The sequence below is a fragment of the Sitodiplosis mosellana genome, unplaced genomic scaffold (assembly GCF_009176505.1).
Source record: "Sitodiplosis mosellana isolate CC-2019 unplaced genomic scaffold, AAFC_SMos_1.0 Smas_scaffold_5, whole genome shotgun sequence".
Lineage (NCBI taxonomy): Eukaryota > Metazoa > Arthropoda > Insecta > Diptera > Cecidomyiidae > Sitodiplosis > Sitodiplosis mosellana.
In genome coordinates this window covers 2,686,768-2,702,601 of record NW_022595248.1, presented here as the reverse complement: position 1 = coordinate 2,702,601, position 15,834 = coordinate 2,686,768, and the positions used below count along the sequence as shown (strand labels likewise).

Below are 15,834 nucleotides of genomic sequence, written 5' to 3'. Positions count from 1 at the left end.
AATTGCTACGGAAAATATAAGAGTTTCGATTTGGCAATTGTATCGCAGTTAATTATATAATCAAAGCAGAAAAATGGTGTAATTTCGCAAATTTTTGGTTTTGATAAACAAAAACTCTGTCACACATAGCAGAAAAATGGGCGAATTGTTCGTATTGCACGCAGAAAGCATTCTCCATCATTTTGGTTCGGGTGCGCGCTTGAGCAATCCTTGGTCTTTGTCGTCGCCGTTATTGTACATACGGTCTACTGTATGTGAGTGTGTGCTTTGTGCAAGGAAACCCCCTATGAACAACAGCCGGAGTGAATGAGAGCAAGAGAGAGTGGAGTATATGATTGCGTCGCGAAATGGATTGTCTGTTTCATCTTTTGTTTGACTCGGTTCGTCTGTATGCAATAGCACACCACGAAAAAAGCAATTGTCGACCAATCCTGCTCATGGATCCTGCTCGCCTGTTCGAAAAACACCATGCGTCATTTTGAGTGACGTTATTTAGACAGCTGTCAATATTCACCACATTGCGTCTTTGGAGTTTTTCTGCAACCGCTCACAAAACACACAGTTTGTGTGCTGTGTGACAACCATTTCTTGTCAGAAAAATCGGAATTTGCGGGAATTCAGTGTGAGCAAGAGAAAAAGGTTTGAAGATCGAAAACTTGGTGTATGGTAGCTAGCCAGGGGCAAATGGTTTTCTCCAATCTGTGATTTGAAAATTGCGCGATACGCAATTAGATTTTCCACATTTTGCCCCCATGGAAACGATTGCAGCTCGAGTAAATGTGGAAGATTCTAAGAAAAAACTCATTCCAAATCAACGTTAGAAAGCAGTAGAACTCAGAAAATACCAACCAATTCGCCGAAAACAACACATCTATTTCAAATGTATACAACGTTCCTTCGCAACATACAAACGCACACACACACACATACGCACACTTCAAAACTCTCAAAATTGTGAAATGCCTTACTCGTCCGATTTCTGTTCTCCTCATTTCAAAACTCAATAACGCAAGCGATAACATTTTTTTTCCGTGCCATCGACTTTGAGTTGAAGTGAGACCGACTCACGCGCGTTTCATTTTCAACATTCTCAAATGAAACCGAAAAGGCTCAATAATTGCTCATTTCTTCTGGTATCCTGTTAATAAAGTCAGTTGTATATTTCCCATGTGACCATTTGTCAACTAATTTCCTATCTAGAGAGTGAGACAGCTCACACAACACATTTCGCTTCGCCTTTGCACACATTCAATACCAGAAGAAGAAAAAACATGATATGATACTCGGGCGGTTCAAGTATATCATCGCCTCGATCCACTTGGATTTTGAGCAAATACCATCAAAACGAGAATACTACCGCTTTTTCGTTCAGTGCAACGGCCGAAGAAAAAAAGAAGAAGAAAAAAACTCATAAAGCAACCATCTCATTTCTGCTCAATTGCTTTGTGCTTGCCCTGACGCAGTGGAGGATTTCAAATTTAAATTTGAATCGGCGCACAGAATTCCGAGCCAAGTCACATCGAACCGAACCAAACCAAACAAAACCGAATTGATGAAGAAACGATTGCTTTTTGGTGAATGTTCGAATGGTTTCCTATCCATTTTGAATATTTTAATGTTTTCACACTTTTCCAATGCAGACTTGATCATTTTCTGACAAAAATTCCAATTATTATCGAGCGAAAACATCGTTCAAATAGCCGAAAGAACGAAATAAAAATGATTTTTCCATGTGAAAAAATGCCACTTTGGATAGCCCTTAAAATGAAATAAAATTTCAATTCACAACATGGTAACGCTTCGAGTGTGCCGCCGGTTGTTGTTCGAACAGAAACGAAATGAACGAGAAATTGCTGTCACTTTTTCAGTTAACGTCATGGTATTGTTACCGCGCGGCCATGTGATGTGCAAACGATGTGCGTCTTTCGGTTTTTCAGTGTGGCAGACAGGCAGACAGGCAGATCGAACGATTTTTCGCGTTGCGTACAATTGATTCGAGCGCGAATAGTTGTTACGGAGTCGATACTATTACGGACAAAGGTATCAGGGAGGCAGCAAATGTGACACGCGTGCATGATGCGCAGTAACATGAAATCGTACACAGTTGGGTCGTTCGTCAGCGAAACGAACGAGTATGTTGGTGTGTATGCATGGGCTAGGAAAATCGAAAGTATTCCTGTTTCGTTCATTCATTCGTATCGCGGGGAATCCGTGTTAGCCCGATGATCTTGCCATAGAAAATAGATACACGATTTTTACGTACTGAATCAAAAGGAGTCCGCGTTGATTTTCCGTGTGAGAGCGAGAAAAATGCTCGCTTCCCAAGCGAGAATGCAATGCACCAATACACACTCTCAATCGAGTGGAAAAATATGGTCGACAAAGGAAAATCTGACATCATCGCACGCGCGCGTTTCCTTTTTGCTCCGAATACAGAAACAACATCATTTTCCGAAATAGAAAACTGGCTATGTATTTTTCTATGCTTTGGATAATTGGAATTCGTTAGCCTAAGATATGGAAAAAAAGGGAAAAAATAGTGCGATTTTCCGAAGCGATTTTCATTAGATCGGCGTAACGACGCTAATAGCTTTCCCTGGTTTTTTACCAACCGAGCAGCAAAACCAGGATATATTACAACGACGCCGAGATTTTCCACCCGAGTCACCGACACACACACACACACACACACGGCCAACCATCAAATAGAGAGAACGAAAAACACAACACTTGAAAATAGAATAACGGTTCACACCGACGCCTCCGAAAAGAAGGAAAAAAAACACATATGCCACACGACCCAGGCGACCGAATACAAGTCTCATAACACACATGTGCGGTGCTAACAAAACCGAAGAGTGAAACAGAGAGTCGATGAAATCGAGAGGAGCTGACAATTCGAGGGGTATCTATATTTAGACTGTATATAATTGCAGGCATGCGCGCCTGCACTAAATGCACCACCTGTTGCCATCCACAGTCAAATATTATATCCCATAGTCCACACGCACCATGCAACGGTTACACATTCGCTGAACAGTACCCGATAAGCATGTACAGCGCACAGACCATTGCTCCTGATTTTCAACCAAACGAAAATCGTTCAAACTTCAAATGAAACAATCTACTTTGTTTTCCAATGTTTTTCGTCCAAAGTAATCAATACCCATGAATAATTCAAAACTTTTTTGAATAGAAACAAGAAATCAAACATGATTTATTTCAAATGAAATGAAAATCATACGATGTCTACTTGATTCGTTCTACTCCAAGAGACTCGCTCCAGAAATGAGAGAAAAAACTCGCACATACTATACTTATCATTGCTCCATAAACAAACTCTCAAGTGTGTACAAAATACAAAAAAAAAACGAATAGGAAGAAACAGAAAAAAATACAAATCAACACAGCACAGTACATAACAACACGCGGTGGAAAGAAGAACATGAAATTTAAATCGTAAATTGTACGATTCTCTCGTACGGTCGTTTCGAAGCATAGAATATGATAGCCTAGTAAAAAAGAGAGATGTTTTTTACGTTTTCCTTCGATACAACTGGCGCTGAAAGTGAGAGAATTTTTCGAATTTATCGGCGAATGGTGTGCTGTTTTGTGTTCTTTGTGTGTTTTGATTGCTTTGTGCCAAAGATGATGGCGGTGCACGGAACATTGCCAGACAACCAACTACGAATCACACACACACACACCGAATATTCACCGAATATGCTGAATACAAAACACTTCTCATGGTGACTCACAGTGGACGAAAGAACCCAGCGTGCATAAATGCTAAACAACGAAATCGGCAACAGCACATTTGCAGAGCAATTGGCATCGCAAACTGTATCGTCTTCGTGTGGCTGACTGTGGTTTCTTCGTTCGCATCACACTCAAAAACACCAGTGTCCACTTTGAATGTGCAATTTTGTTTTGAAAACACACGACGCCCGGTGCGCATACACCGTACAGAGAGAAAAAAAAGCCACCAACGAATTCGCATGAAGTTGAAACGAGAGATAGTAAACAGAACAGCAAATCGCAATTGACCAGAGACACTGACTCAATTCATTTTTATATACGTACGGTGTCGCATGCGATCCTGGGCCAAATGAAACGTTTGAAATGTCGAAAATTTCTTTTCGATTGCATACCTAGAATTGCTGTACGAGCAAACGATTTTTTGCTTGGCTGCTTCTGTGCGGCTAATTCATTTGGTAGTCGGTGATGCGTTCATGGTTTGTGTAAAAGTAAAAAATGAATGCAAATGCAAAATGGACGCCGTCACTGTTCATACGGATTCTTAGCGCCTGGTCATTGACAATTTTACAATATGTACTTTGACCACGTAGAATTGGATTTCCAATGCCGATTCCAATTCCGAAGGCATAATTCATAATTATTTTTTTTTTCGTTTCGTCTCTTCTTTTTCGTCACAACTCAACACAACACACAAAGCAACGCATCCGATCGCTTGTACATTTGTGTTTCTATTTGTTCTAACCGAATCAAAAGTTGTGTACTGTTTCCCCCTTTGTTATCGTTTCGTTCAGTTCGTTCGCGCTCAACCAACGTACATTATACACACAGTGAGCTCAACCGCGTACATGCTTATGTTCGCCTGGTCAATAGCCACAAAAACAGACTTTAGACCTTTATAAAACCTTTATAAAAGTTGAAAAAGCGTCTAATGCCATCTCTCAATTTTCAACAAATGCTCATTTCCGTAACTTATTCACAACAAATTTCTCGGTACCGAACCCAATCTGTTACACACTCGACACGGCGACTACTACTGTTCATAAAGTAAAAAGTGAATATTGTTCGGTACGAGTGTAACAGAATACGAAAACATGTTGTTCAACTAAACGATCGAAACACGGCAGAGTCGAGAGCGTGTGCGGTTTCGAAATGGGCTACACTGTGTGCTGCCGCATGAATGCCTGTTCGATAACCAAAGAAACGATGAGGCCGCGGTCGTACACGCGTTCACGACCAAGCTAACGACACATATACACCACGAGTGATTGCCACGAAATATCAATCGTTCACATCGACAAAACGACATACCAAAAACGCAACCATCAAAATTGACCGCTCTTCGGAACGTCTGTTGCGTATCGTGGCTATTTTCGCGCATCGTTGCATAAAATTGCAGAGATTTTGCACGTTATTTTAGGCGAATTTCAGACAATTTTCTGTAGAAAAAAATGGAATTTTTCCCCTTTGAATTCGATTAAAATTTTGCTATTCAAAATTCCACTGAATTGTGAACGGATCGAAACAATTTTTACACGATTTGATTTCACGGCAATGGTCATCGCAATGTGATCACAAGAATCGTTGGCAACTTCTGTATGCCTAATCGTTTGAAAGTGAATTTTTGTCATTATCATTCAAGTTTACATCATAGCTATGGCCGAGCGTCCATTTGATAGAGATCTTTTGTGTGTTGCTGCTAATAAACGCTGTCATTTTCTGAACTAGCACTACGATTTGTGGCCAGTTTTCGGTTGTCAATGTCAAACTGTCTTCTTTTCTCTCTCTCTACGTTCTTTGTTCGTTCGTTGGGTCTTTGTGAATGGGACAAGAGCATGTATGCGTGTGTGTCAGTCTGTTCTATTGAACGTTGTTTCGGAAATATACGTTACGCAGTTCTGTGTGCCTGATCAATAATCAAAGAAAACTAAGACGGAAGAGCAAGCAACTTTCGAACTATTTATTAACAATGATGTGTTTGTGATTTTGCATTTCTCCTTTTCCAATGTAAACCATTTCAGTTAAGTTGTTTATTGTTGAAAATGTTCTAGGCAAGCATACTTTCAGCACCCGTTTATTGCTTTGCTTTTGCTTTCGTCTTGCTTTGCTTCGAAAGCAAATGAAAAAACTATCATCCATGTTTGCTGCCACATGGGATAGTTTGTACGAAACTCTCTATGACAACCGATGGTTATTTGTAGTAGTCGAAAAACGTGGCATGAAGGAAACTATTGAAAGGAACTAAAAACACACTTAGATTACGCACGCATCACACCGGGCTCTCTCTCTCTCTTGTATTCTGCTCGCCTGGCCAAAAGCACCAAATGTTCGAAAAAATGAATTAATGTCGCGCGATGGCAATAATCACTGGCACACACACATTAATTCGATCGTCGCCTCTGTGCAAACCGAAGCACAGCGAATACGAAAAATCGAAGAAATACGGCTAGCTACTGAACGTTCGAGCTCTGGTTTCGCTGTCTTTTTTCGTCTTGGGTCTTGTTAAATTGTTATCAGTGTGACAACGGAGAACGACGTCAGTGTGGCAGCTGCTGCCGTTTTATGATCGCTTGGTATTAAACGGAAAAGTTTGTGTCACTTATGTGTTACAAATGGCCAAAAGAGAGACAGTTTATAAGCTTTTCACTGATCCAGAGCCAGCACCACTTTGGATTTTGTGTGTTTGTGTTTCTGTTTTTGGTTTCATTTTGTTCTGTTTCTTTTTTTTGACGTTTTGCCCGATGTGTTGTGTGTAGCAAAACTGTATTGACACATACTGTGCTGGGCTGTGACAAATACGCGCGCTCAATGCGATACAAATCACAAGTCCTAAATGCGCACTAGCCTTGCGTTTTATGTTCGCCTGATGACAAACGGAAAAGTTTGAACAAAATCAGAGTTTCGTCGAATGGCTTTAAGAGTCACTGACTCACAACCATCGCCATTGCATTGCAATCGCTCCACTTAAACAGCGGTTCAAATGTTTGCTTCCAGAAAAAGTTTTTTTTGTTGAGAAAATTCAACCATTCCGAACATTTTCCTGATTTTTTTTTTTTGGTTTTTCATTAAAAACATCGATTTTTAAAATGGATTAATCACAATTGGAATTGAAAAAAAATATCGATTGAATGAGAAGAATTGTTCGATGTGATTGCGGTGATATTTTCGGTACGACATTAGCCGGGGTACTGTCATTGATAGTCGCGCGTACACTGTGTGTATGTCGCCAAAGGGATATTGTAACTTTTCTGACCAGAAAAAACGCCATCTAACGTCGTGCCCGTAAATTATTTTACTATACATTTGAGTGGTAGAGCTTGAACAAAAGTTCGACACTATGCATAAACTTGGAAAGAGCTTGATAAACTTGATGAAATACATATATTTTATGGTCGTTGCTATACCCCTATGTATGTCGCTGATGATCGTGTGTTTGATAGTCTATTGCCAGAGTAAATGTTAATGATAATTTCGCCCCATCATTGTTTAATAATACGAAAATTAATAGGAGAGCAGTAAATATAGCACGACCGATGCGGTTGGTTTAACGATGTGCGCGCGACAACAACGAATATCGCACATTCCATTTTTTGCTGCTTCATCCAACTGTATTCCTATCCAGTGTATGAAATACTGTTAAATGGAATGGCAATTGCTGGTTGGAAAAGTACAACCGAAATATGTGTGTGGCTCAAGAGAAAGAATGGAATTTCGAGGAAAAGAGAAAGAGAGAGAGAGAGAGAGAGAAAAAGAGTGTGTGTACGTAGAGCCATGAGAATCGGGCGGCAAACATTGGTGCAATTTCGAACAGATAACAAATTTCGAGTAGTAACGTTGCTTGAAACACGCTTGCCTGATACTTTTTCCAATGTTCTCGACTGTGTCGTCGTAGCCATCACACACAAATGCCGAACGGTGTCGGTTTTTTTGAATTGGAAGAACAAGCTGTGGCAGCGGTGACGACGTGAAAGTGTGAATGCCCTATGCGAATGGTGTGTTGGTAAAATGCGTGTCCTTGACGAAGCCCTTGGAAATTGGACAACACGTTTCGGATGTTAAGCATGTAAACAGGAGACCATAAATTCCAACAGCACACACACTAAAACCCTGAATGATGAAAAATGAAACACCGGAAGAAGTATCCTTTGAATTCATTACATACCATTTTTTCCCACTTAGGTACATCGCCTGCCGGTGTACATGTCCTATACGAAATATATCGAATGAGCTATATTGAATGACGCCTGCATGCTACGTACAATACCATTTGCACACACTCGTTTCGACTCAGTGAACGTTACGTAGAGAACATACGTACGGACGATACAATGTTTCCAGTTACAAATTCGGTTTCTTTGTTCCAGTTTTCTTTTCAACACACGTTCAACACTATGCAGAGCATGGTTATTGGCATCGAGTTATTGGAACCTCATACTTGATATAAGCGACTTCATTCCATACTATGCCCTAAATGCAACCGAATTTATTATGCTGCTTAGAAACGCAATCGATTCCTGTTTATTTACAACTCGATAAGTTTTTCCCTTTTCTCTTTCAAACAGAGGAAATTATTTTAATCGAGAATTGCCTGTTTGGTTTCAGTATTTATCAGTGGGTTTTTGTTTTTTTTTTTTCAGTCGGTTTTCTCGTTAAAGGAAAATGAAAGCAATCTTGTGCAAAATTTGAGTTTTCGGAAATTTTAAGCAATTTTTTAGAAGTTTCATGTGATTTTCTCCTGGCTATGTGTCATAGATTCGAAGAAAAGTGATAAAATGTCTGAGAGAGTGTCGCAAAGAGAGGAAACTAATGGGAACACAGCACTGGATTGGGAGATTTTTGACATTCTATGCCGAGAAGAACTCGGTTTGCCTGTGAGTTTTGCTTTTTGCTTCAACAGATTTTTTTTATTTTAAAATCCAAACATTTCGTTTCATTGAAAACTTTCCGCTTCAAGAAGGAAGCGAATATTCGGGAATTGAAATTAAGCTCGAAAAATCGACCAGCACAAGATTTATGTGGCCGATAGGTTACAGCTTCAGTGTAGCAGTGCTTCAGTGTTTCAGTCTACATTCCAAGAACATTGCACAGAAAATGTATTCTGAATCAACGTGAGGCTAAAATTGTGTTGTCTCCGTTAATCGACTGGAACCGTGTTCGGAGTTTATGTGGGAGCATTAGTCAATGAATCCAATAAGAGTGATCGCTACTAAACTAGTCGTAGTAATTGGAAATGCAGAACTGACTATAATTTTTCTTCTTGTGACAGTCGTTGCTGCTGCGAATATACGCTGAAATGGATTGAAACTGAATCGAATTTGGTTTTATGAATGGCAAAAGAGAGAGAGAGAGAGAGAGAGAGAGAGAGAGAGAGAGTTATCAACGTGCACGAAACAACAAAACAACAAGAAAAATTAGAATTGAGGACAAATTTACCATATTTCCGACATAAAATGTCATGTAAACAAGTAAAAAAGGCACGAGAATTTGCAAATCAATTTTTTTTAGGCATAACATGCATGAGTCGAATCGTTGCTATACCAACATTCAATTTATTTATTGAAATGAAATAAAGGAAAAATAATGCTCGGGAATAGGAATGTTGAATGCAGGAACAGCGCAAAACTTATCTATTCATATAAGTTTAGTTGTGTATCAAGGGGAAAAAAAATTTCGTAGCTCTGCCAACATTCCAATGCGTCACGCCTTTGCTCTTTGAACTGTGAACCCTTCAATGTAAAACGCTTTTTTCCGTGTCTGTGCCATTCAATATTTGGATATTTTGAAATGCAGGTAACATACAACTGACGCGATTGATTTGAATGAAAGGATTTATTTTTAGATTCTAATATTTATTTCCGTGCCTCTGCTGATTTTCTTCCTGTTCAATTATAATCCATAGTTCTGTTTTCAGCTATTGTTCCATTTCTAGCGACTTTATTTTATTCGAAACAATTGGTTTCTGCGCGACGAATTTTGTCAATTTAATTTGCATAATCCATTTTTTGCATAACAACACAGCAAATTCCAAATAAGTTTTGCCAGTGCTCGTAGATACCTGCATAACAGTGGTCGGTCCGTGCAGTTTATTCACTGAGTTGTACTTCTTTGAAACAAATTGAACGAAATTATTACAGGAATTTTTTCATTCAAGAGCATACATTAAAATTTGCTGTTGTCTTTGAAGAATTATTTTTTTTCCCAGAAATTTTCATTTTAATCATTTGTAATCTTTACCTTAAAGTGTAAATTGAATCGAAAATGAATAGATCTGCATCGCCATTTCGTGTTCATTCTCCACGTTTGTCATATCGATCACTGCCTCGAGCGCGACATTGTTCACCAAATCCTCATCATCATCGCTCTCATTCGCCACATCATCATAACCATCGATCGCATTCACCTCGTATCGCTCATGTAAAATTAACAATTTGAATTGGAATGGTTCAGATTGATTTTGAATTTTCAGATTTTTCATTCACAACATTTTCTTCTTCAATAATCGAGAAACTTTATTTTTTCTCAAGAAAAAAAGTTTTAAATGACATTGAAAATGAAAAAAAAAATTGATATGTAGCTTATAATATGTACCCAAAAATTAATAATTAAAAATTTTTGTTTTTTCCTCGATCGATATTTTTCCAAACAGACCGATGTGCCTTGTGTTGACCATCATCATGTGACGCATGCGATTGACTTGACAGCGACCTTAAAAAGTGAGCTAGCTGCATCGAACTACAAACGAGACCGTCTATTGAACGAATTGGCTGATTTGAAAGGCAGTCTGAATGCACGCGATGCCGAATGCGAAACATTGCGAACGCAAACCGCTCGACAGTCGGCTTTGATAAGTTCGTTGCAAGGCAAAGTGCATGCAATCGAGAATCGAGAACGAGCTTCAACGAGTCGCAACGAAAACACAATCCAAATGTTGCAGCGCGAGAAGAAGGTAATGGACGATCGAATCAAGGATTTGGTGGCACGAGTACGACGTCTTGAAGGCGATTTATCATCGGAAGAAAGCCAGCGTGAGCTAATTAGGTCAGTCATAAACTTATTATGAAACTTTTTAAAACAAAGCAAATATTGTTAAGTAAATAATCTTCGTCAATAACCTACTTGTGGATTTTATTTGCCAAAACGAGCTTCTATTTATTGATTGCTTTCATTTTTCTAGGGCACAATTACAAGATCTAATACGTCGGCTGTGTGTTTGTTTGGCCGTTGATGTGTCGGATGCCACGAACCTCAGTCCCGAATTGGTTGTTGCCAAAACTGGTGAAATGATGGCCGATTTACAGCGCGCACGTAACAAATTGGCGTCAACATGCGAATCGTTGCACACTTGTGAAGCGGAATTACTGCAAACGCGCACCGCTGCCTGCAATGACAAGCAACGGCAAGATTTGCATTTGCAAGAGTTAGAAGCGCGGTGCCGTCAAACTGAACGAGATTTGCAAACGGTGCGCGACCGATTGGTCGAAAGTGAAAGTACGGGCGATAAATTACGCGAAGAATTACGTGGCTTTGAATCGCGATGCTGTCGCCTCCAAAACACAATCGATCGCATGCAAAACGACCGATTGCAATATTTGCGAAATTTGGCATCGATTGTTTCGCTGCCCGATCCATGCGAAACCGTGATCAAGGACAAAGTTCGCGATGTCGTCAATGAAAACCAAGCACTTCAATCGGTAAATTGGATTTTAAACGGATTTTTGTTTTGGTTTTTCTTTTCAGATTGAAAAAAGTGTGTGTGGCAATTGAAACAATTCCGCCTTTTTTTTCGTCATTCTTTCAACAGCAATTGCATAATCTGCGCGATCAGATGAACATCGAAACGAACAAATTACGAAATGAAGAAATGCAAAAGTCGACGGTTGCAGAGCGATTGGAAAAAGCATTGCACGATTTGCATCAGATGAAAAACGAACACATCACGGTACAAATGAAAATGACAATCAACATCTTTTTACTTCGGCTTGATTTCATAATACTTTCATATTATTTTTGCAGTTGTCTGAATATTTGGTACGAATGTCTCGAGCATTGGCATGGAGTGAATGCACTGCACAACCAGCACCAGGTGCAGATACGACTTTATTGGCCGAAACACTGTTGGAACGTGCTGAACGACTGACGACGCATCATGATCATCACTCGCATACGCTTCCATTGGATCATAAACATTGGGACAGTTGCCATACGTTGCATCCACATCCTCATCAACATCCACATGCACATACGCAGATTAAATCGTTGAAATTAAGGCGTGAACGCTCTTGTCACGATCTCCCAGTGAAAGAATCCACTGCCATGTACAATTTGCAACGCAAAGTTCATTCGTTGAAAGACCAAATCCAAAGGAAAGACCTGCAAATCGAACTGCTCAAACGAAAATTGACACTGACCGAAGAAGGTGTACGCGGAAAGTGCATCATTCAGGTTGTTTATTGCTTTTGGATGATTTGGTCATCATTATTTTTAAACTATAGTTTTTTTTATTCATTTTTTTCTTTTGATTTTTCTTCTAAATTTCCTTCAACTGTTGAGTTTTATTAGCCGTTTTTAAATCTTTCATTCTCAAACCCATTCAGAATGAGCGCGATGAAGCGCTTTGTCGAATCAAACGAACATCAAAACAGGCGGAAAAAGCATGCCACGAATTAATCGAATCAAAGGCTCAAATAGCTGAACTCAAAGCGCAATTAGTCGATGCGGCCGAAAATAAAATCTGTGCTCTTGAACGAGCTCGTAAAATTGAAGATTTGCAAGCGCGTTTGGCCGATACGGAAGCGGAGAAGAACCGCTTAATCGCACAGCTGCAAAATTTCAAAGCACGTTGCCGATCAACGGTCGACAGTTCAATAGACAAGACGCGACGTGATGAGCAAATCATAAGTGTATGTTTTAATTTGTTTTTTTTTTTGGGTCGGATGAAAATTATTATATTATGAGTTGAGCGAGTTGGAAATTGACCGAAATCCGAGAAAATACGTACTTGTGCAATATTTGAATATTCATGTTTTTCCAACATTTTTCAGAATTTGAAGGATGACATTGCACGCATACGTGTTCAACTATCAGAGTCGAATCATAGATTAAGTCAGTTACAAACATTCCGAACATCTGTGGCTCGTTTGCTTCATTTACGAGATATTCCACACTCAAGTCTATTACAACGACTACAAACGCTATGCCAAGCACATCAGGTAATAACACGCTTCAACCACATACACTACAAATTTTCGTCAACTCATTCTCTTTTCTTTGAAATAATGAAAAAAAATCTTTTTCACATGAACTGATTGAATGAGTAAATCAATCTTAGCTAAAAAAATAAAAAAATGTCTTAATTTTTGACATTCAAAGAAAATAACTGACTTTTCAACTTTGCATCTTCCAAGGAATTCACAATGCTGTCTCGCCGTTATGAGGCCGTTTCTCCAGTTGCAGATCATCCTTGTCCCCGATACGAGACAGATTTGATACCTCCGTCAAACCATTGTCGACCGTTGAGTTCAAGTCCGGGAAATCATCGTCGTTTCGATGATTCGGGTTTAGATGAGCATTTCGACGATGAGTTTGATATTTTAAAGAAGAAGTCGCATTTTTAGTCTATTTTGCACATTTATCACGTCCACCGAATCACTAACCCATATTGATTGAATAAAATTCACAGTATTCATTATAATCAAATCACGTTTTTCAATTCGTTTCGTTCAATGTTTCAATTTTGCTCAAAGTTTCTATGGAACTTCCAAAACAAGTTGGAACTATCTATCGCACGATAGATGGCGCTGATGGATTCATCGAATGTTATGTATTCATGAATCATGATGATCTTTGAACTTGAAATGTGTGTTGATTATGCAATGGAAACAGTGGGAATGTGCGACAACGAAATTGAATGAATCAGTGAAAATGTTGACGTGATCTGATAAAACAGGTGTTGCTTTGTTGAATAATTTTTTAATTTTTATAAGATGAAAGATGTAATTTGTAAAAAAAAACTGACATCATAATCGACCGTTCTTTTGTATAAGGTGTACCTGTCTCTCCCACAGTTAAATCATTATATCTCAAATTGAATCATAATGAACGGAGAAGAAAAAATCTCGTGATTGTAATCAAGTTCAATTTCAGCGTAATAATTTCATCTAAAAGTGAGCAAATGAAGACAAAACTGAAAAATTCAAGGCTTTTGACCGCTATTACAGATTTCTGTCGTGATTAATGGGTCTGTTCAATCGGCGCACACAGCAAGTGGCTCGCCGTTGGTCACACTCCATATCTAAGATTGAATCGTGGCGTTGCGTTGAAATATTAGCAAATTCTCAGACAATGAAAAGTCGTATGACTGGTGAGTTTCCGACATTAAAACAATTGTTTGCAAATTCGATTTAGCCCACATGTGAAATCCATCGATTAGCCTGGACGCAAGTATGAAAACGAAATGAACTGAAGAAAACGAAAGAAGAAACGAAACAAAAACACGTTTGAAATGTAAACAATGGCGTGTAAATGAGTGAAGACAGCAGCATCGTTTACGAGCAACAAAAAAAAAATGACGGCAAACCTGAAATCCACCGAGAAATCGGAACATTTTCAAATAAACGTCATAGAGTAGTTGCGAATTTTATGCCGAACACGAACAATAACAAAAAAAACACACCGCGATTAATCCAAATTGCATTCATGGCCGTTAAATTTTTAAATTCACCTCATTAGTCATCATTTGGGCTGAGAAACGTCGGAAACGGTTGCTGGCATTTTTGCGATGCTAGATGGGGGCATTAGGACAGAAATACTTCTAATCAAAACACCGTATAATACGTTCGAAGAGAAGAGAAACAACAAAATAATTATAATGGGCAAAGGTCATTTGTGATCGCTTGCTATTACAACATGTACAACGACGGGCAGGCAATCCATTGTATTAGACGAAACCCAAACAATGATCGGTCAATGCGCCGACAATAATAACAGCAACCGCACAAAATTTCGTGGCATTTAAAAAAGTTTAATTCAATTTCGATATTGATTCGGCGGTGTAAGTGTACCATATTATTTGTCGCTAATTGCGATCATGAGCAAATGCAAAAGCCGACAACAATCGCTGGGCATATACACGTATATAAATTACGAGATCGATGAAGCAATCCCTCCTTCTGAGCTGATTCAGTATTGCACATTAAATGCATTCGATTCTTTTAGATTCGGTTGCTGTGTACGTGTTGTTCGATCCATCGCCATCGACGACGTCGACATCGTCGTGGTGTGGTGTCCCCGTCAATGGCTGTTGCTTTGTTACAACATGTGTGGCAATCGACGAGAGAGCGTGAGCACACGATTTTTTTTTTGTTAGATTGATCCAAATGCACCATCGTACATTGTGTGCGCGCTCATGGACGATTAAGAACAGCGATGCGTGAAAATATTAACATCATAATTAAGTCAATTTCTAATGGCAACACCGAACCAAACAAGCAATATATATATATACACCAAACAACTGATTTCATAATCACCATAGAGAATGGAACAAGTGGTTTTTTTTTATTTTGGCAAAGCATATAATCGCCGAATTTCGACTGCTGCGATCGACTTATTGATATTATAGCTCAGAGTAATTGATTTTTTTTTCTTCGTCTTTTTTTTATTGCTCTGTTTTTTTTATATTGTGTTTACAAGAGTGTTATTTTGGTACATGGCCTTTGAGGACGTCCGTCGATTGACTGACTAACTGACTGATCACTGTGTTACTCGTTGGATTCGATTGTTGCTGTAGTTGAGATTTTTGTTACTAGAATTAACTTTCGCTTTACATTTGTACACCGTACGCGAGCGCGCAGTGTATACGACATGCGGAGTTTGTGTAACGAAAAAAAAAATCACACAATAAAATTGTTTCAACAAAACACCTTAATGTTCATCCGCAGCATAATTGGGGCCTGCGCAAGCTTGCTCGCATTATTACTCTACATAGATATATATATTTTAATGTCTTGTTTCTGCTGCTTGTCTTGGCAATGTGATGGTAATTTTTGATTAGCGCACCATTAAATAATAAGCTAGTTG

At 39.0% G+C, this 15,834-nt stretch overlaps 1 protein-coding gene across 1 annotated transcript; it reads left to right on the top strand.

Annotated features, from left to right (window-relative positions):
• Positions 1–8,528: 8,528 nt before the first annotated feature.
• On the top strand, positions 8,529–13,441 carry LOC129566996 (coiled-coil domain-containing protein 170). Its single transcript, XM_055443445.1, has 8 exons — positions 8,529–8,627; positions 10,403–10,794; positions 10,931–11,447; positions 11,558–11,695; positions 11,770–12,198; positions 12,351–12,656; positions 12,798–12,965; positions 13,161–13,441. The coding sequence occupies exons 1-8, from the start codon at positions 8,529–8,531 to the stop codon at positions 13,368–13,370; spliced, it is 2,259 nt and encodes a 752-aa protein (XP_055299420.1). The 3' UTR covers positions 13,371–13,441.
• The last annotated feature ends 2,393 nt before the right edge of the window (positions 13,442–15,834 follow it).